The following is a 23,159-nucleotide window of genomic DNA, read 5'->3' on the forward strand; positions in this document are numbered from 1 at the left end:
ATGGAATTAAATCGCACGCACGACACTTCCGCCCCCACCCCGCGGCACTCCCTTCCACTCCCCCTGTTGCTGTTTATAGGGTTGGCTCTGAAAAACCAGAAAATTCTCTTTTCCTTAATTCTTAAATTAATGGATATTACTGGGACGTCATTTTTTCTCCGACAGCTTTTTTAAAGGATTCAAAATAATAATAATTTGAGTTGCCTCAAAGGATACTTAATTGATTTTATAATTCTTTCAGGTGCATATAGCCACATTATAAGCGAGTAACGTGGTTAATAATTGCACTACCACTAACGATGGTCGGGTCGCTAGTTTTAGGGTCCATTTTTTTTATACACCTCTTAAGCGGTAAACCGACGCACTATATACATGAACAGCATTACGTACATCACTTTTATCATGTGACACTCGCGGTACCACTCATACGTTGCCATTCCAGGGGACTAAGACGTTATTGTCTCTTACATTTTATTTCACTGCCTAATCTGCACCCTAGACAGCTTACTAAGCGATCTGATTAGCGGCTGAAATACCCACGCAGACTAATTCTTACAGTCTACCTCCGGTAATTATATGAATGCAACTCAATAAATATAATACTTAAAAAATGAAATATCGATTTGATGTATAGTATCGTATCTGGATATATAGTAGATTGAGTGGCAAGTGGAGATTGACATCCTTACTCTGTGCCGTCACCACAAGACCCGACATGTAGAACGCAGGGTTGACACTTGACACCTCTACATTTCCATAATACAAAGACTTTTATAAAGTTTAACGGAGGTATACAATTTGTAAAAAGTCATCTATGTTGGCACCTCTACTTATTTCAGCCGTCAAGCAACTTCCTTTGTAAGTTGTGTTTCGGTTGAAGGTTAAGTGACAGTGAAATTACAGGATAAGGTACATGACATTTTAGTCCTACGAATTAACGCATGAGTGTCCTGAGCCTCAAGTGTCCTCACTTGATAACGTGATGTTTACGAAGACGACGGTGCCTTCTTATCATTCTGTATAAAATCTCCTTTTTTTTAATATACGCCTTACCAGGTGCCCCGCATTGACTGAATTATATTTATTCTATTTTTTATTGTAGAAAATCATGAGACGGTTGCAATATTCTAGTATTTAGCGTTACCATTGCTAATCTAATATATAATTCTTTTATCAAAATAAGTAATCTAACCACAACTCAGTCTCGGTGGTCAAGATTAGGGATTAGTCCCTTACTTGCGAAGTTCGGGGGTTTTGATTCCTCGTACTATACCGATATTTGCATTAATGAGTATGACTGTTTGTATTTAGTGTGTATATTCTGTGTGAATTTGTAAAAAAATATATTTAAGTATAAGTTGTCTAGTATCCAAAACAATGCTTTCCATAGCTTGGGACTGGATGGCGCTGTGTGAATTGTCCAGGGTTATTATTATTACAATCCAACAGTAACTAGTATGACGTAGCAGCCCTGTTAAAGGCGAATCACGAGAGTGACTGATGTGTACAGACGCATATGTTGCCCGGAAATGTCACAGGCTTACAATGTACACACAGTACATATACTTGTACTATAATACATAATATATGTAGTACATAAGCTGCGTCGCGTCTGCCTGAGTAAGTAGATTACGCGTGAAATGTTTCGGTGGAGCGATTGCCAAGGAAAACTGTTTCGTTTATCGGCTGCAAGTTGAGTGTAATACAGTTCAGCGGTGCCTGATTAAGCTGGCGCGGGGTCTTTTTTTGTCTTGAAGAAATCCGTCATGGGGACCCGCATGCTCCAAGGGTAACGAGCGAGTACTGCCAAGGTGTACCTCTACCGCACGAAGTCTATAGCAATTTCTTGTAAGAGACCTGTGGTTGGGTTTAATAAAAACTACACTTACAAATGTAATTTTTTTTTGTATATTTAAACTACTGTTAAGTATAGGACGTGGGACTTGGTATTCTGTGAACATTATGCATGGACGCAGCCACGCACTCTATGTCTCTATATATCTATGTCTATCTATATATAGTTACCTACATAACATGTACAAATATAATATAAGTTAAAAAAACTGTTTTTGTTGTATTGCATTTGGACGATGTAAGCAGGGTCCGTCTTACTCGGCAGTGATCGTAGCATTTGTCAGTCTTGGTTTTAGGCGAATCCGGCGTTACAGTTCAGAAGAAAGTATGATAAGGTACTTGTGAATATACACACACATCTAGTTTTTATTTTTATTTTGAACCATTCGACTATTGGCAGTATCTTCCTTCATTAGGCCACACTGCCTTCACCAGCACACCACACCATACACATGTAGATCGTCATCTATTGATGGCAAACAAACGATAATAATAAATATAAATAAGGCATCTCAACATCTAACATTTGATTAACCTCCTTAAAGATTAATAATTTAATTAACCTTATATAAATTAAAGTTATTAATGTTATTAATAATTTACTTATACTAAGTTGGCAATTTTTTGTTTTTGAATTATAATAATACAATAAAAAAAAGTAGGAGATAGCTACCACAATACATTAGTTTAAAGTGTATCCAAATCGGTGCAGCCGTTTCTGAGATAATCTAACGCACGCTATCAAACAGATAAAAATTCTGACAATCATAGTTTTTTTGTTCTATTAGTTTTATAATATTCCCCAATGATATATTAATAGTTCTTCTTATACACATATCTTGGATGTACTGACAGCAATCATGTATTTTTTTTATATATTTCGTATGTGTATATATTGATATGTGTTCACAGATGTTCCGATTTTTATATGATTCGTTTAAAAGAGCCGACAGCGTGCCTGTTACGCGAATTTCAATTTTGACGATAATGCACCTTTTCATTTTTTACTTCTGTTGGTTTAGGTCCGACCGATATATTCTTTTTTTTGTCGCGTGAGCGTGAGGTTGTGTAATACTACACGGGTTTAGGGGTGAAAGCCTGTAATTCATGAAACTGAACTTTTACCAAGAAATAAAGCGGATAATTGAAATTAATTTTATAATCCCTTTTTTAAAACTCCACTTTGCTGTCAGTAATAAAGAACATTCACAATTTATAGCCCTGTCTTAAATGCCGACTCCTTCTTTGGTACTCTCATGGATTAGAGTACATATATGTCAATGTAGTTGAAGTAGACATTACAAAGCAGATCGATACCAGGTGTCATCATTCCGTGTTGTGGCAACAACATTGACAACTAACGTAGCGTGGCGCTGAAGCACTAACTTCACGTCGTAAATGGAGTTTCATTGCCGATTTACGGTCAGGTCAGGTATGATCACGTGGAATACACGATCCATATTACCAGAGGGAGAATTTATACAAAGTCGTCTCAGCGCCGGATTAGCTCAGTAGCCATAGCGCTCTTTTATCGAAGTAATAACAAAGAGTTTCATATTTTTTGGTTTGTACAATGTCTAAACCAAATAAAAGATTGGTCCTTTGTAAGTGTTGTTTTTCAACCCAAACACATCTCACTTAGCACTGGCTGACATACTTAATCGATTTTAACAATTCTTACACTATACAATACTATATGTATATACCTACAATATCTAAGAGTAACTACGACTGTAGTTTATTAAAAAAAAATAGAAATCTCTACTATAATTTCTATGGTACCTATATAAATAGAATAGAATAGATAATAATTTATTTAAATAAACTTAATTTAAGCACTTTTGACCAGTCATAATATTTTTTTTTATCTGCCGATCATTCGGAAAGCTGTCTCACCACAAGAAGAATGAGCAAGAAACTTGTGTGTTGCTCTTTTAAATAAATCTTGTAAGTTCACATTTTACAAGTCGAAACGTGAATACAAACTACCAACCAGCACTAATTTATTAGGGTCAAATATAAATACAAATACACAATAAGATTAAATCAGTCGTAGTGATAAGAGCAGACAAGTCCCTCTACGCAGCATTCGTTCACGAGTATGACGGATGAGCCAGCCATCACTGCGCTCGACCATATTTTAGGGAGCCCAATGAGACCGGAGCAATTGCTACCCGTAGATACAAACATCTTAACACGCACTATGTAATGTTCATATTTATAAAAGTGTAATTGTGTGTGATCTGTAACAATCAAATGAAAAATTAGTTATATATCTATTACATATAAGGTTCCCAAAGCACACAAAAATTCGTCCTAAACCACAGAGAAAAAATATGGGCAAGTCAGAAGTGTCGTAAACCGAAAATGGTATCGATTAGGCACTTACTCATCGCGCCATTCAGTGGATCGAGTCCGGAGCGCCGCTTGTTTACCGGGGAGGGTGGCCACCCTCGCCCCGCCTGTTTTTCGCTCTTTTCGCCCTATGTTGGCCGTGTTCTCCGCTTGTCCTTTGCTAGTTTCTTGTCTTTGTTAATTGCAGTCGTTAGCGCGGTTTCTTGATTCTCGCTTCGACATTTGAATACAAAAATGTTGCCAGTTAAAATATCTTTGTTCTGTTACTTGTAGGGTTGGTTTTATGCTGTTCTTAAGTACTTATGAGAGATAGACTTTGTACTAAATTCTATCTTTAGGTACCTATAAATTGATACTCTGACTTAGCTATAACAGTCATTAAGATCCCTTTCGAAGCTCTGTTTCGGGTGAAAGGCAAGATATGACAGTAAAAATATATAGTATGTTAGTTTTTTGGAATGGCAACGTAACAACAGCACCGCGAACATCACGGTGTTCGCGGATGTTCACAATGCTGTTCATATAAAACATTAAGATGGCTGCACTTACCATCAGGTATGCCGACAGTTTCTTTGCCTTTGAAGTAACTTATAAAAATCGTAAACTTTACCCACACTCTTAACCACTACGAAACAAGGGTCGCTGGTGAAGAATAAATTTAAAAAAATATAAACTCTATACGAATCAAAGAGTTACTCACGTATTTTAATACTTTTTGTTAGTCGAGTCTTATAATCGAATACGCGTGAATAAGAATAGCCGATTATAAGCGTCCGATATATATCTACTCGTATCTCACATTTCATAACGCCAACCCGATTCAACCCTCGACCGCTAATCCGGGTCAGGCTGACACTTGACAGGTAAAAATCGCCTCACACAATAGAGACCGCTCCCGGGTGCTGGTGACGGCATAGGGATGCCATCTGGATACTCAAGTTGTAAAAGTACGAGATTTTTTATCTTTGGTACAGGGATATTTTGATATGAGGATCAGTTGTACTGAGGTAGACTGTAAAAAATATTTTGCGTGGATATTTCAGTCAGATCTATTTTAGCCTCCATGCAGCTTGCTTTGTAAGCTGTGTTAAGACAGCAGGGTCAGATGACATGGTAAGAGGCATAACATGTCAGTACTCCAGAATGGCAATGTATGAGTGGTATAACTGATGTCATATGATAATATAATGTACTGATTTTAATACACTTACCATCGAGTGGACCGTCAGGAGTAGTCAGGACCTTATTTACCATTCTAATTACATAAAAATACTAATAACACGAAACACGAAGCCCGATACAAAAAAAAAACATAGTCATGAATGTTTGTACCGTGCCCGTTTCAATCGAACCCGCAAAAATCGGAAATAAGGCTGTGTGTAACCGCTGGACCGACCGACCGTAAATTATTGTTGTTTTTAGTCATAAATATGAGTGTCGTTTGGCAACCCTGCTTACTTATGACTACTTTTCTACACATATGGTAGTAAGCTGTGGTGTGGTAGAATTTAAATGTGATACCATACCTACTACACTGGTTGGATTTTACAACATGGTTGTTAATATTTCAATTTACATGTATATACATATATAAATTACTTTAATATTCATATAATTAATAATATATATATATGCGCCTATTAACAGAAAAGTAAGTTTTATGAAACAAGAAACAGATTGCATCCGATGTGTTTTGCTATTATGTAATATTATTTGAAACACACGTGGTTATAGCTTGGATTGTAATGGAAACTATGAATTGGAACAAACATAATCACTAAATTGCGACATTTCAATTTTTTTTTATATTTTGAATGAAAATTATGTTGACAGCTCATATGATGGTAAGTGACAGCCTTCGTCTATCGACAGTAATATGGGCACCCGGTTATCACGAGACTTCCGCGATACCGCTCTTGCATTGTCTTTTTGGAGAACTAATATCATTGCCTCTTATTATCACCACTTTTTAATCACCCTACAATTAAAACACAAAGCCAGCTGCTTGACAGCTGAAATAGGTGATACCGAGGTACCTAAGTACGTTTTACAGTCTACCCAATTATATAACCGATACAGGCTAGCTCAAAAGCTTCACTTTCAAATTATACCGCGCTCACTGCTTATCTGAAATGGCTGGACTGTAAAAAGTCGTCTCTCGGTAGACGGTTTCATTTAAATGTGAAGTCTTTTTTTTACTTGGAGAAAATCCTTCATGGAAGGCCCGCCCGGGGATGTGAAGCCGACAGCCATTGCATTATATCATTGCTAACAATAGTATGAATTTTTTTTATGCAATTGGTAGCAATGATAAGTAAAGTTTTTGTATTATATACTAGCTGATGATCGAAACCTCGTCTGCTTTTTATGGTAAAAGATAACGTATGACGTATGTTGTGATACAATCTATCTTTAGCTGTTTAGTCATGAAAAGCTAATAAACAGGCAGACATACACTTTCGTATAATAAGAACCTTCTCGTAGTATCTGAAACTTGTCGTCGTGCAGGCCTTGAGCACAGCTGGAATTATTTCACAATAATTGGCGGTAGAGTCCCAGATTATTACAATAATGCATAGTTTTGTATATATATCCAACGTAGAACTGTAAAGACCAACATTAGAATTAAACTTTGATGGCTTCGGTGCTCTATTGGTTTAGCACATCGTCCTTCAGATGCTCGTGGGTTAGATTTATTAGTGCCGAAATGCTAGTCTTACTAAAATGTGTCGTATTAGGGCCGTGAGAAACCAGACTGGGTTGTATATATGTATATGTATTATTAGTATTTTCATTAGTTGTTTAGTACCAATATTACAAGCTCTGCTTAGCTGGGGACTGGTTGGCGCTGTGGGAATTGTCCAGGGATATTATTATTATTTTATAAACTATACTATTTGTCTTATTCTTAGTCATATTGATCTCAAATTCCCACGACCACTAAAATATCATCTGCTATGCTATTTTCTTCAACTATAAACTTTTTGGATACAAGCTTTGCCTGAGAGCTAGAAATCGAAATTTAGTCAGACAATCCATTCGAACCGAACCAAATTAGAATAATTCAGTTCAAACGATTTCGCCAGAACCAATCCCGACATCACGATGTTATTATTAGTACACACTAGATTCAGCAATCATTTTTGACAATTAAACTAGTATTAATTAAAATTATTGTAATAATATTTTTTTAATTAGTCTCGAAATAAATATTTTACTGAATCAGAGCACGACTGAAAAAGAGATGGATGGATTGTGTGAAAGATAATATCCATAAAAAGGGTATAAAATCAGATATACGGTCGATAGAGATCAGTGAAAGAAGATGACATGCTACGCCAACTCCAAATTATGGAATAAACGTAAGGCAGTTGTTACCCTAAGGTTGTCTTGAAGAATTGCTTTCAGTAATAATAAGGCCACCTTGTTGTATTTATATACATGTTTAGTTTAATGATTAAATGTACATATCTTCTATTATTATATGTTTAAAATAAAGCATTTTTTATCTATCCACCTATCTTTCAAGGCCAGGATGCTCTCTATAATAAAATACGTATATTCTGAACTCTAGCGTATAGGTTATTCTCAGATAAGGTATGTTCTATTCAAGTATATAATCTGTTCAAGGACAGGACATACATCTTTATGGAAATATTTAAGTCCAATCGAAGTCGAAACCAGCAATCGACACCACATATGACATTTCAATATTTCGTAGTTATGTTGAAAGTAGATCCACGCAAACAGTCGACCGGCAAAATGTCCCACGACGAGTAAACAGCGGGGACGTGCAAACATCCCGGTGACGGCAAATATCCCGTGCGGCAAATATCCTGCGAGCGACAAACAGCTCGCGGGCGGGGAGCTTGCCATTTGCGCGGCGGGGCATCCAGTATGCCAGTGGCTGTCCTCCTCAAACACGACCGCGGAGATATATTCTATATAGAATAGACGATTTCTGTCAATTTTATTATATACTAGTTACGTCCACGACTTTGCATGCGTGTACATGTTTAGGCGTCATCCATTGAATATACTGAAATAACAAAAATAAGTAAACCCTTTATAAAATTCCATCTCTGTAGGGGTTTTTTGAGCTGTAAAATGAAGCCTATATTTTAAGCCTTACGTTAGACCTCTAGCAATGTATCGCAGGAAGTTAAATTAAATTCTATACATGAGTTTTTCAGTGATCCTCATAGAAACATGCTAACATGCAATGTTATAAAGAGGCAACATTTTATTGTCTGTTTGTATTGAATAGGCTCCGTAAGTAGTAAAGTCAGTAAGTTCTTTTGCTCTGTTAAACAGTATTAGTTTTTTTTCCCAGACTACACAGACAAATGGCCTGGGAGGCATTTCCATCACTATATACAATACCTATGTCTCTATGAGACCATATTATTGACTGCACATACAACATTTATGTACATAGACATACGGGTCAGTTTTCTATGAATGGTATGGATTCTATTGGAATTGACGGCACGTAATTCAAGTGCACTTCATATATCTCGTGCCTCTTATTGACAGTTTCTATCATCAGATTTGCAGTGGTTTTCTTTTTGTGTGTGTGGTTTACTAGTACTACTATATTTGTGACAATTTGAGAGCTATTTCCAAAATCGAAATAATTGTCGCAAAAAAAGTTCATTAAAGTCATGAAATATCATTAAGGTCATCATCATCATACATTATAAAGTCACTATCGCTGTCTGTCCCTATGTATGCTTAAATCTTTTAAACTACGCAACGGATTTTGAACCGTTTTTTTTTATTTTTTTTAGATAGAGTGATTCAAGAGGAAGGTTTATATATATAATACATGTACACGTAATCCGGGGCGAATAGCTAGTTAAATTATAAAATATTAATGTAAAAATGATTTTAAGTTTAAAAAATAACATGTTAGGTATGTAGTTTTTAGATCCTCTTCTTTTTTATTCTATTTTATTATCATCCCAGACACAAAGAATGAGTGTTATAAATTTTACGTACTCTTATCTGATTATATGTCTGTAGCTGCTACAGGAATGGACCGATTTTGATGTGTTATTTTGTTTGAAAACTGTTGTTATCGCCATGGTTGTTAGCGTCAGTTTCTTTTTCTGCGGAAATTACTTGAATATACGAGTAGCACCACGGTTATCACATTATCACGTGATACCACTTATGCGTTGCCATAGGAGCTCCTCCACATCTTGTAATTTTACTGCCATATCTCACTCTTCAACCGATTTTTTTACAAATCAAGCTACTTGACAACCTGTAGTTGAGACTGAGACGATTTTTAATAAAGTCTACTTCAGTTTTGTACTATATGTGCATTTTTAGCAAAATATAAATTTTTATTTTGCTACTTGCTTGCTGCCGACAACGAGACCACTGCTAACTTAATGCTAACTTACTTACAATCGCAAAGTTCTGAAGTTGCTCTGCAGAAGCAGGTCAACGGTAATTGTAAGAAATTGGACAGATTAATTCATAAATCGAAATGTGTTAGCATCTTTAAGTTGTGAATGCTTAATTAACCAAATCTTAAAAATATATATTAAAAAAGTTATAGATAATAGATATTATTAGCTATGAATAGTAATATTTACTAAACTTTGTATAATATATGTTTTGTATGCTATGTTTAATTCTGGATGTTTTAATTCTTTGAATTTATTATAAATATTTTTTTAAAACAAAATTCTATAACTTACTAAAATATATTCATTTCAAATTAGATTCTAAACTATTTAATTTAAAGTTCAATCTTGAATAAGACTATAGTATTAAACGTTTATAAAATAACGTAATATTCTATACTGTCTGATATCCATTTACCCACTCGAGTAACCGTAAACTTGGCAGTATGTGCCCGTTTCCTTTGCCTTTTTATCTTTTTCTCGGTCGGGTGTTTTCAACGATCCCATGTGGCAAGTTGGCAGCCCTGAGGATCAGCGGCGGACGAGGGAGCGAGTACCCGGCCACCCGGCCCTAACGACATTTGATTAATCGCGCGGGACGAGTGCGGATGGGATGTAAAGACTAATTCTTATTTAGTTATCGATAAATTTATATTTTTATAAAGTGTCTAAGCCAAGTAATATTAAAAGAACCTCAAAGAATATCTTGAGATATTCTTTGAGGTTCTTTTAAATATAATATACTTACTAATACTAATACTTCATTACCTATTATTATGATAAAATTGTAGTAAATGTTATGGCGGGAAAAAACGAATATATAGAAAATTATAAAAAACACGCTGTATCAAAAACTTTCATTGTCATTCAATTGCTAGGTTAATAATTATCTCATTTAGTAAATGGATCTTCTATTAACTATGATATTTTAATAAAAATAATATGATAATACAATCACATTATTCAAGTAGAATGTAGAATTATTAGTAGAAAACAAGTTTATTTGTTAAAAATACTTCACTTTATATTTTTATTCTATATTTAAGATTCTATCTGTAGTCAAGTCTTCTTCACACTTTACATGAATATACAATTTTTATTGCATTGTGTCGTTTGTAGAAATTAAGTTGTGAGCTAAAGTTTACGTTATATTATTTATTATCGATAAATAGTGAATTAGTCACATCTCTGTCTGTGCGATGAGTTGCCGGACGGCCGCGGCGGTTGCGGGGCGCGATGAATGATTTCGCTCGACGAGGCGCGGTGCGGCGCGCCGGCGAGACGTGGCCGCCTCGCCTCTCACTTGTTCCAGATTTATTGATAGCTTCACTGCTGCGATTGTGCTACCGCGTGGAATATGCCATCAGCGGGATTCTCGCTTCTTGCAGTTAATCACAGATTCCATTACAATATTTTACTGACAATATTTTTTAATGCAACTTAATAGCTTGCTATTGCAATGAAACTAGAGGTTACAGGCATAGTATGGCGTAGCATGGGGTTTCAATGAACATCTGTGGTTGCTATACTAACTACGAGTATCTTCTAACTTGCTTGCAGTTCTGGGATGTTTATAGTATTTCTGAGGGAGGTATATACACATTGTGTTATTGCATCGCTATAGGTTATGATTACTTTCATAGAGAAGATCACCAGGGTATTTCTTTTTTAATTGCGTACGTGGCAATCTGACCAATTATTTTCAAAGGATTAAAAATCATTGTAAAACGAAACGGCAAATGTAAAAAAAACATTCACTTCATAATTGTATTCGAATGCAGCATATACGAATGGTCTATTTGAAGCTGACGTTAAAGGAATAAAATGTAATTTCACTAGAACTGTAGGAGATAAATCCAGCACTTTCGAGTTTCTACAATATTTTATAACTAACATTGGACTGGCGAGGGATAATCATAATGTTTTACTAACTGTAAGCGGTTTTTTATAGTCAAGACAGAGTTTGGTATATAAGTTTAATATACTATATCTACAATTTTCCTATACGTAATGTATGTTTTTTATATGACAATGTTTATTTTGGTAGTTAACTTCATTCGTATTTCTTCAATTGCAATACACGGTGTATTATCTAGTTAGATATAGATATACCTACTTATCTCATAGAGTCAGGTTCGTAGAATTAATTAAGCTAGTGCTAAGAATAGCTAAGAAATATATTTATAATTGTTACTAATGAAATTTATGAAGAATGTCTTCTTACTCAATACATATTTTACAATAATTTCAATTTAGTGCTTAAAAACTATCCATGAATCCTGTTTTTATGTAATTTCTTTCTTCTGAGGTATGGAAATATGAATATTTATTATTTACAAAATATATAAACAAAGCAACACATATTTCGTTTAATGCTGTTTATGTTAAAATATTACTATATCGCATTTTGTTAACTCTATTTAACCAATTTTTTCTAGAAACTGTGTCTAAATCAAAACGCAAAGTGACAAATCTCTATATAATTAATGTAAACAAAGCTTATGTATCTAAGCTTACAAATATGTATACACGTAAAGCCCGCATATACTCGTGTCGGCGCGTTATATCCGGCCGCCGCAACACCCGGAATACCCGGATATATCCGGCTGTTTATTCCTTTTTCCCGCATCCATTCCCGAACCATCCCCTTTTAAGTACCAGGCGACCAGAATGTACAAGGCGCTTGTTTTATTTAGGAACTGCTGGGATGCGGCTTTCTGTATAATAATAGGTAGATATAACGGATCCGTTATTTTTATTTTGCATAAGGTATTATTGCATTATAAAATGTACAGTCAGAATTGTAGTGTCTGACGTCACTAGATTATTTGTAGGTTTTCTAATAAATTCATAAGTTTTGGACTTATAGATGCATAATCGATGCGTTTGTACTTGGATAGGCTTTGTAAGAAGTCCTTTGCGTGGACTGAAGTATCAGTGTCGCGTATTACAGCCGTCACGCAGCTTCCTTTGCAAGCTGTGTGTCGGTTGAAATGTGAGATAAGGTAGTGAAATTAGAGGATGAGGGATATGATATCTTAGTCTTCTGGAATGGCAACCCATAAGTACCACTGACGTCATATAATAACGTGATGTCCATAGTGCTGTTTATCTACATAGGTAACGGTTACCACTTACCACTTGTCGTTAAGTAGTCTGCAATTCCAATGACATAAAACATGGCTTTGGAATAAAATATCCTAGAATATATCCCATTTTACTCTATAATAAAGTAACATGTAACTTTAAAACAGCGAGTTTTTTTCTAAATCGGTGCAGTGGTTCTATCTTAACAGAATCCGCTCTTTCTCCTTTATAACGTTAGTATAGACAATTTCGATTTGAAGTCTTCCATCTGTATTTATTTTTCTTTATTTCTCTGCCATCGTGTCGTTGTCAGACAGTGAGTATTGAGCTCCAGAGAGTGTAGGTATAAGCGATCACGATACTTTAATTCAATTTGAGATATTCAAGATATAGTGGTCATAGAGCTGATCGATGTTAGAATAATAGTAATGTTTTTTTTAATAGGTGCTACTGGACACCAATATACTACTTAAGCGTGTTACTCGTGGAGGTCAGTCTGACATGGTAGTATTACCAGTAATGGAGGCATTAGCCCTTATTACTAACAAAACCTTCCCCTAAAACATAAATGTTGACAACGGTGTACAATTATCAATGTTATCATAAAATATCTAATTCTCTTCTTGGCCTATTAGCGATCTTGTGTTTTTTAAGACAAAAAAACTCAAGGTTTTTGTCCACTAATAGTTTTCACTTTTCTTTTCCAAATTTTTATTTAGCTACTTGTCCTTTTTTTGTCAATGTTATCGTTAGTTTCCTGTGTATCCTGAAGAGATAAAAACCATCGCTCCTAAGAATATCCTTCTATTCTTGTCCTTGACGGACCTAAGTAGCGAATAAGCGCGAGCATAAATAGATGTAGGGCGCAGTGTTATAGGTCTTATCTGAGAATAGCCCAAAATCCTCAATAAAAAAATTAAATATCAGTAGTTTATCATCAACACTTACTTAATGTTGATGATAAAATATCGATATGTGCCCACTAAACATCGATGAATATTGACCATCACTAACGCTACATTGTATATTGCTGATAGCAAGCTGGCATGGCGATAGCAACAGGTGCGCAAGTCCTCGGTGTGTTTTATTGCTTCTCGACGTTGTTTAACTTTTTTTTATAATGTAACTAGTTTAATACTACGACGGTACTCTAGCGAAATACAGACAGTTTTTTACTCGCAGATACCGATTTCTACGAATGAGAACATATTAAAAATCACAAATATTTTAGATATTACTAATATTTTCAAATTTAATACAACAACGTTATTCGCTCATTATGTAGTTCTCTAAGTTTTTATGTAAACAGAATAGCAAACAAGCTGACGGCCCACCTGATGGTAAGAGCCATTATCTCACCTTACCACCGAAACACTTTACAAAGCAAGATTTTTTTTATTGCGGGTTCTGAGCTGTGACATCGCGAGCTGCATATATCTATTATGCTCGCCCTTTTTTCAAAGTTTGCTACCTAGACAAGAATTAAAGGATATTGTTAGGAGCGATGCACAGTAAGCAACTTTGCGGCTGAAATTAGTTTTATTCACGCATATGACTAGTTTATAATGTAGCCATGATTAGATTTCTATTGGTGAAATATTTTTTTTGGTAAAAGAAAATAAGGTATGAGAGGTACCATGAGCGTTACATCTGTTGATCTATTCCTATATTATATAGGCTACACTGTTACTTTCGGACCTTACTTGTTTGGCATTTCAGCTACATAAAAAACACCACAGTTTTAACCGTTTAACCGTGACTTGACATCATGCATGCATCATCACGCATCATGCACATGCACATCTTATCATCCTCCACTGGTGCTCCGCCAGCATAGACCGTTAGTGCAGGCGGGTGCACCATTCCATTATCATCTATAAAAAAACCGTTTAACCGCAATACACTACATTAACTTAAAATAATATTTACAATTTACTTTAAAGTGGTAAGTCTATTAAAAAAACTAATTGTTTAATATCAAAATATTTTTATAATTGTTTCAAATATTTTTTTATAACACAGATACATTTTTATAATCTTCAGCAATCATAGTCAAACAGAAGTATTTATTCTGTGCTTGTTTTTCACTTCAACGAGCTCCACAGAGGCTTTATAACTTGGTGATTGAGCGACTTGCCCTTTAAAATGTATGAATGGAGGTGGACGTCGTAAAATTTAGTCCAGGAAAAGAGTGGCCGCTCGTAAAAGCCTACAGAAGCAATGGACTGTCTCAAAGGCGGGGTCCGTAGATTGGAAAAATGAATAAGGAACTAGTATTGTAGGCAAATATGGACAAATAGGCATAGCAACTGCAAGCAGTATTTGCGTGTAAATCTTTAACTGGAATATGTATCAAGGTAGACGTAGCAAGGTCGTCTGCGTGGGTGTATAATTCTATCACCTATTTCTGCTGCTAAGTAGCTGCTAGTTTGCTTTGAGATATGTTTCTGTTGAATAATATAAAAAACAGTGAAGTTACAGGATACGGAGATGTGATATCTTATTGCTCCGGAATGGCAACGCATGAGTGGTATCGAGGCCATGTTGGATTCAAATATACCGAGTAATATGTGGGCAAGTCAAATTTGCATTCACCACGACGTTAGTTTTTGACAATGACAATACAAGTTAAGGCTATATTTATTATTAACACCTGTATATATTTTTTTATTATTTATGGTTCCCTGATATTATGGTACCCCTCCGATCGATCCCCCGTCCCGGGGATCAAATTACGACGCCCTGAGCCGAGGTTCGAACTCCCTAGCGGTGCCCTCAGACTAAAGTCGTATCCGTCAGACGGGAGTTAGCCCTTTGGGCGCGGGTTTGGAGTGCCATCTGCACTCGCCCTCTATCGTCCGATGAAGCTGTAAAGGTCAGCCGCGACCAAAAACATTAGGGTAGTTCGAAAAAAAATTGGTATTTCGGCTTAGAAACTTAGCAGTAATCTATAGTAATGGGTTCACCGAAATAAGTGTACAAACTTGCATTCTAATAAAACATCGATAAAACTTCTGGGACGGTGTTCCAGCGCGGCGTATTTCCAGAATGGAGAACAATATTTTGTACAATTTATTTTTATTTGGCGGGAGAATCGTCTCGTCGAGACGTTATGTTCCTTGCGACGCAGGATTGTGCTAGAGGTGCGACTTGCGAACAGTTTTTAATTTGAGAACTGAACTATGACCTAATACGGATAGTCCTCTGTCACACATATGTCTGTTTCAAAGTTTTCAAATCAATTTCAAATTAGTAAAATCATTTATTCATATAGGACACTTTTTGCTGCTTATACGTGTATTTTTTTATCATTATCCCTACCGTTCTAGTATGCCTAGCAACTTGAGATGAACTGACAAGTCAACTGGTAATTTTTTTTTATTAGCAAGTATGTAGTTTGCTTTGTAGGCTGTGTTTAAATTTGAGATTACCGTCAAATTACTATTTAATATTTATAAAGAGGAAAGATTTGTTTGTTTGAATGTTTGTTTTTAATAAATTGAAACAATAGTGAAATATTCTTATAACTGGCATCAACATGGAATAAAGATTATATAGCAAGTATGTCAAACGGCGGATTTAGTCTGTATAAACCAATAATGTTAGTTACTAACTCCAAATGAAATCGAGATGAACTAATTCCGAGTGAACTAATAATTGAACTAAAACTGCTGTCAAACGCAAGGGTGCGACTCTAGCGTTACAAGTGCGGCGCTCATCTAATTGGCGGGTGAATGGCGGACTGGCGTGGAATGGCGGCGAATGGCGCGGGATGGCGCGGGATGGCGCGATGTCTGCCTCGCCCGCGTAATTGGTAAGGCCATTAGTCCCGCCTCGGCCCGTTGTAGCCCACACGGGCGCAGATAAGCATCTTTGATGATACCCCTGTTTCGTCGTGTCGTATTCTCAACCATTTTGTATATAGGCACTTTGTATACATTGTAGAAATAAGAATTTGACGACATTTACAAATAGTTGCAATCCTAAACTCAGTAATGATAGTATATTTCTCCAAGCATTATGTTGTATGTGCATAATTATATAATATAATATATAATTAAGCAACAGTCAGCTATTATTATTATATTATATAATAAGACTTGTAAAACTACGTCTGCGTCACAGTTTCCCCGTTATGCAACATTTTTCATTGCAGCTTGCTCCTATTGGTCGTAGTGTGAGTCTTCGATAAATAGGCTATCAAAAACTAAAAGAATTTTCATAATCGCATCAGTAATATTGGACTTTACCCCGAACATCCAAATCAACAAACACTCTATACAATGCATGCGCCACATACCACTCTCAGTCTTCTCTCCTTTACTCAAAGGTTGTCTGGAAGAGTTTGCTTAAGCGATAAGACCCCCATTTACACCTAAGTCTGTAATTAATGCTTAGTAATCTACACATATAAATAAAATTGGTGTCTGTTTGTAATATCGAAATAACCGGTTTTTACTACATGCATATGAATATAAATACGGTACATACACCAATATAACATTTTTGCAATTTATGTCTGTCTGTCTGTTCCGGCTAATATCTGAAATGGCTGGACTGATTTTGATGGGCCTTTTTTCATATCTGGCAAGGCAAAGGACATGTCAAGTATTTGACTGAACAACACTACACCAACTGCGATAGATTCGATGGTTCTAACATAATTAAAAAACTCTACCTCTATTTATTTATAGAACAACTATTAATTTTAAAATAAATATTGCATTATAAATCACATATAGAGTAAATAAAAACTTAAAATTAAGTATATAAACTTTAATTTATAAAAATTAACTTTTATAAATTAACTTTTTAGACATACAAAATTCCATAAGGTTGCAAAGGTTGAAATATCTCCAATATATACAAAATCTCCATATACAAAAATAAAAAATATTTATATTAAATTATCAAATATATGATTTTTTCTTATATGTCCAAACTATATTTAGGGTTTGGAATCACTTCTGCATATCGGAGTCCCGGGGTCCCGGGATTGAAATTCTTTTATTTATGCTTTTTATAAATTTAGTTCCCTCGTATCCTGAGATTGTTTGGGTCGAATCTTGAAACTTGTATCGACTATGTATTGTCGTAATTTGTTTTGCAAAGTTCTATAAGTGAGTGGTCTGTGTTTATTTCAATTTTAGGATTGAAATCCGTAAGACTTTCAGATACGTTTACTTTTTTACCTAAAACCTAACCTATTTCAGGCTCTGAAACTGCAGTTTTGAAGTTGTTTCAGACGAAAAGTGAGATTAGGGAGCGAAATTACAGGGTATGATCATGTTCATCATCCAGTTATTCGGAATGATAACACATGAGTGGTATCACAGGCGTTGCTTAATAAGTTGTTGTCTTTAGTTCTATTCATGTACATTGGCGGTTGCTATGTTATGCAAAAAAAATATTCATTAAGTTTATATGCACATTTTTCCAAAAAATTGTGTGTCCTTTATACATATTATGAATATACTTACAACGAGACGATAGTGTGGCATGTGGTAAATAAAGCAACAGAAATAGAAATAACCTGCAGTTGTACTAGGGCGACATAAATTACTAAAAGTTAATGACATTCGTGAATTCGTCGTCGGTGTTTATACCGTCCCCGATATCCGAAGCCCGCCTGCCTGCAATGGATCCCATAATTACAGTGCTCCCGACTCTGGTCCGGCTAATTACAGTCCCGCGATCCCGGGCCGGGCTAATTACAGTCCCACGATCCCGGGCGCAGCTAATTGCTGTCCGCGGGTAATTCATTGCACTAATTAGATACGTGATTCACTTTAGGATTACTTATGGCAATATTGGGGTTAGGTGCGGAATAGTTTTCTGATACCCTAATGTTTAATTGCTTACTTGCTATGTTACGACTTATTAGGGAGATTTAGTAGCTATTGTATGTAGGATAACAATATGTTACACAACGTTTGTTTGTAAACAGAATGGAATGAGACATTAAATTTTATATATATTACGTTAAATAACTGAGATATTTATTATGTTACTCTGCACGACGCACCTCTTCCTGGATACTGGCCGACTGGATTTCGTCAGGCAGGAGTTGGCCTTCAGCCGCTCCATAAGTCCTTCCGCGGGTTTGGAGTGCCATCTACACTCGCCCCCTAACGTCTGGTGAAGCTGTAAAGGCCAGCTGGGGCCAACAGCATTAGAGTAGTCCGAAAAAAAAAACGACTGGATTTCGATTACGAGCGGACAAATCTATCTACCCGATTTCTTAATATTTTTCTACATACATCATCATCGCAGCCCGGAAGACGTCCACTGCTGGACATAGGCCTCCCCCAAAGATCTCCACGACGATCGGTCCTGCGCTGCTCGCATCTAATGCCTTCCAGCGATCTTGACCAGATCGTCGGTCCTCCTTGCTGGAGGCCTTCCCACGCTGCGTCTTCCGGTCCGTGGTCGCCACTCGAGGACTTTACTGCCCCAACGGCCATCTGTCCTACAAGCTATGTGCCCTGCCCATTGCCACTTCAAAGTCGCAATTCTTCGGGCTATGTCGGCTACATACACCGTCACGACTACTACACCACTAGTACTGGAACACTTGATAGTTACGGCACAACACACACTGTATTACATCTACGTTTTGAAGCATATCTAGGTTTACACCTATTCCATGTGCAGGACAGCTTGAAATCGACTTCTCTGTTGAAATTTTTATATTTGTAAAATTGAACGGTTTTTTTCACTATTGTATAAAATAGAGATCTCTTAAATAATATCGTCATGGTAAATATCTCGTTTACATAATGTATACAATTACAAAGTTCTAAATATACTAAGCTTACGGGAAACTCGCTCCAACATTTAGTACGTCCTTTTTTATAAGATACATTAGTTCATTCACAAGCAACACAGGAGAATAAGCACAGAAACAAAGGCTCATCCTATCCACCCTTAGGTAAAGTTAGTTCAGTTAGTCCAGTCTGGTGAGTTCAGTAGGAATTAATGACGTCCATATCCACGGGAGACTTCGCTGATGTCAAATCTTGTCATGAACATTTGCTAGCAATGGGGTCATTTGTTCCCATTACTAACAATCCCCACAACTAACAATATTATATATATATACTAGCTGTCCCGGCAAACGTTGTTTTGCCTTAAAATAAAAAAAATAATTTAGGGGTGGACTACCCCTAACATTTAGGGGGATGAAAAATAGATGTTGGCCGATTCTCAGACCTACTCAATACGCTCACAAAATTTCATAAGAATCGGTCAAGCCGTTTCGGAGGAGTATGGGAACTTATATATAAGATTAATACAATCTGAAATAAATCTAAATAATCTAATATTTTATTTAAATTTTGTTATGCCAGATATATTACTGTATTGTTTTCCTAATATATATAAAATTTTGCGTCATGGCCAAAATAAGGGAAAATATTGTTTAAGTAATTTATAAACCACAGAATTCCGAACCATCTCTTTTAATAAAAGGTGAATACTTTTGGTCACAGATTATGTGTTTTTGTTTGGTATTCTTTTATATGCTATCGTCTTGTAAAGTTATAAACTGTTTATATATTTTATATATTATTATGTACTTCCATTTTTCTTCAGATGTGGATTTTATATATAGTGATGACATCTATTGTTTGTGTCCTGTTTTTAAGATGCAACACCATCTACATGGATTTGCTTTGTTAATAGATGGCGCTGTTTGTTTCCTACATCGTCTCTTTCGTATGATACTACAGTAGGAAATATAGGTAGTAACTACTTGTTACTGAAGATGGCGTTGCCATATTTTTTAATACTTCGTCATTTATGAATCCCATATTGCTCTATGCACGAGTATATATATTATAGTTCTTGTCATATAAAGGTCTATTTCTTCACGTCATATGCATTATAATATTACTGATATGTCTTATAAAATATTATCTAATAACAAACAAAATGGAACATTGTAAATTAAGTAGTAAATTAATATACAAATTGTATGCGAGGTAACAGCTTGTAAAAAATATATATTTTGTTGTTTCAGAATGCACCAAATCAAGAGCCGGTGTATAGAAAGGTGGCTATAGTCGAGAATTTCTTCGACATTATCTATACAGTTCACGTCGAACTTGAAGGAAGGCCTGGCAAACACGCCGGACAGAAGCGTACATATAGAACGGTGAGTGATTATCTACAATTTTATCTCTATTTTATGATATAAGTATATGAAAGAGATAAATTTTGGTACAGTAAAATCAGATATTTTAATTTATAAAATTATAACAAACTTATGCCTTAACTTATACACGAAATAAACACTATTTCGTGTATTGCTCCACCTAGCGTCAATATATGTAACTATTACACTCCCAAAAGCACTGGGTGAAATAAAGTGAGCTTAGTTTTTGCAACTCAACACTAGATGGCAGCACAACAACTTTACGTTAATGTTTGTATCTGACTATAAAACAGACTATTTTATATATTCTAATTAGACTTTTTTTTGTGTGTGATAATTTAAATGATATCATTTTATTCTGTTTCACTTTTCCCCATTTTTCACACAATTTTTTTGAAGAATATTTTCTTTTCGGAACTAGGATTGTTATTAATACGTTTTGTAATGTTAACGTTTGTTTGTCATCTCCATAGTAAATTTAAGTAATATCTAATTACCTTTAACCACTTATGACGGTAAATTATTTCGAGAACAGTAGGGGTAATAGGAGAAATGAGACTGTTTCAGTAATATGCTCGTTTATATGCACATTCTTTTTAAATGTATGCATTGTCTTAGTAGGAAAGGGAAAGATAAAAATAAAATTATATGAAATAGCATATCTATTTTTTATCGCCTGATCTACTAGTACCATCGAAAAATCAGCCTGCTGGCTAAGAAGCGGTGGCAAGATTATAAAGAATTTTGGTATTGGTTGGTGATGATTACTAGCCTACTTACTCGCGTAGATCATTAGTTACATAATACGTGCATTAAGTTTTATGTCTTTTTCAAAAGTGAATTATATCTTTAAATGACTTCTAGAGCAACCCCATAAACTGTAAAACTCTACTAACTTGTACATAAACTTGTGTATCATTACAATGTTTTTCTTACAAACTTTCTTATTTCGGATATTTTCTTACAGATAACCGAGACGTACGCGTTTCTGCCCAGAGAGGCGGTCACGCGCTTCCTCACCGGATGTGCGGAGTGCGCGCGGCGTCCGCGCAGCGCCTCTCCGCCACCCCTGCCGACACCCTCACCCTCCCCGACCAGGCACCCTACATACCTCTCGTTCCTACCTCACTGCGCCACAGACTACACCCGAAATTGGGAATCAGAGATTGACGCAGCACATTCTAACTATACATACGAACCTAAATTTGATTATACAGACCTCCAACCACTTAAGAAAGTAGAGAGCCCAAAACCAACAGATGCCGAAGATCAGGAGCCGACATACATAGAACTCACGTCAAAGAAAGTCAATGGATTTGATTCCACACCGCATTACAGTAGAAATTCGCCTATCAATCCCGCGTTTAGAGAAGAGGAACCTGTCAGGACAGACCCTGAAATAGACAAAGATGACAGTCTGATAGATGTAGAAGATGTAAAATCTGATAGTCCACCGCTACTTGTGTCACAAAAACAGAAAGATGAAGAATTGAGGAAGAGCATTAAGGAGGAGCCGAGCGGAGAAAGTACTAAGACGTCAGAAAACTTAGGAGCAAAAGAGAATAAGACTGAAGTGAAGAAAGAAAAGAAGTATAATCCGCTAGATGTCGCGAATTTGACGTCTAAAGATCCCCCCAAATCGAGATCACCGCCTAGAAAAAAGTTATTGCCTACGAGTATAGAGTATTTAGATACGTATGGCAGAGTTCCGAAACCATGGAGACCTGATGGTGCTTATTATGGAGAGGAAATGGACTACAGCGTGCCTATTACTACGGCGTACTTGAAACATATGAGGAATATGGCGTACCAGGAACGTCTCGACATGGAAAACGGAAAGGTGAGTATTGTATTACAATATTGTAATAAGCATATATTATTTAAATAACTACTATGTAAGTCATATAGACACCCAATTTCTGCAATTATATCCGTCTCAACTTGATTGTACAGCGAGGCAATGAATTGTCATAGGGACTTTGTAGATTCTGTTTTAATTTCATGTAAAACTGATGGAGTTCACCTTACGGATACAAACAATCATAATCATGAATGCAAATGTTGGTACCGTGCGAGAAATCGAACCTGCGACCATCATATGTAAGGCGGTGTGCTAAACCGCTACCGGTGGTGTGCCACCGATGCCGTCAGTTCATAGTAGGCAATCGAATTTAATCTGAAATATTTTATAATATAATATTATTTAATTCGATAACTCTTTCTGTTGCTATAAAGGAATAAATTATATTTTTGTAAGCGAACAAAATGTATATTGTTTTTATAGGTAAAAA

General features: G+C 35.9%; 1 protein-coding gene across 4 annotated transcripts in view; it reads left to right on the forward strand.

The window, feature by feature from the left end:
• Positions 1 to 23,159, forward strand: part of LOC131849848 (nucleolar protein 4) — a 168,305-nt gene that overhangs the window by 63,152 nt on the left and 81,994 nt on the right. For all 4 annotated transcript variants that reach the window (XM_059199973.1, XM_059199975.1, XM_059199974.1 and 1 more), the window contains exons 3-4: positions 20,734 to 20,868; positions 21,836 to 22,708. In XM_059199973.1, the coding sequence (XP_059055956.1) occupies positions 20,734 to 20,868; positions 21,836 to 22,708 (1,008 nt within the window). The remainder of the gene's footprint in view (positions 1 to 20,733; positions 20,869 to 21,835; positions 22,709 to 23,159) is intronic.

The sequence above is a fragment of the Achroia grisella genome, unplaced genomic scaffold (assembly GCF_030625045.1).
Source record: "Achroia grisella isolate CSIRO2021 unplaced genomic scaffold, CSIRO_AGI_Agris_v1 utg660, whole genome shotgun sequence".
Classification (NCBI taxonomy): Eukaryota; Metazoa; Arthropoda; class Insecta; order Lepidoptera; family Pyralidae; genus Achroia; species Achroia grisella.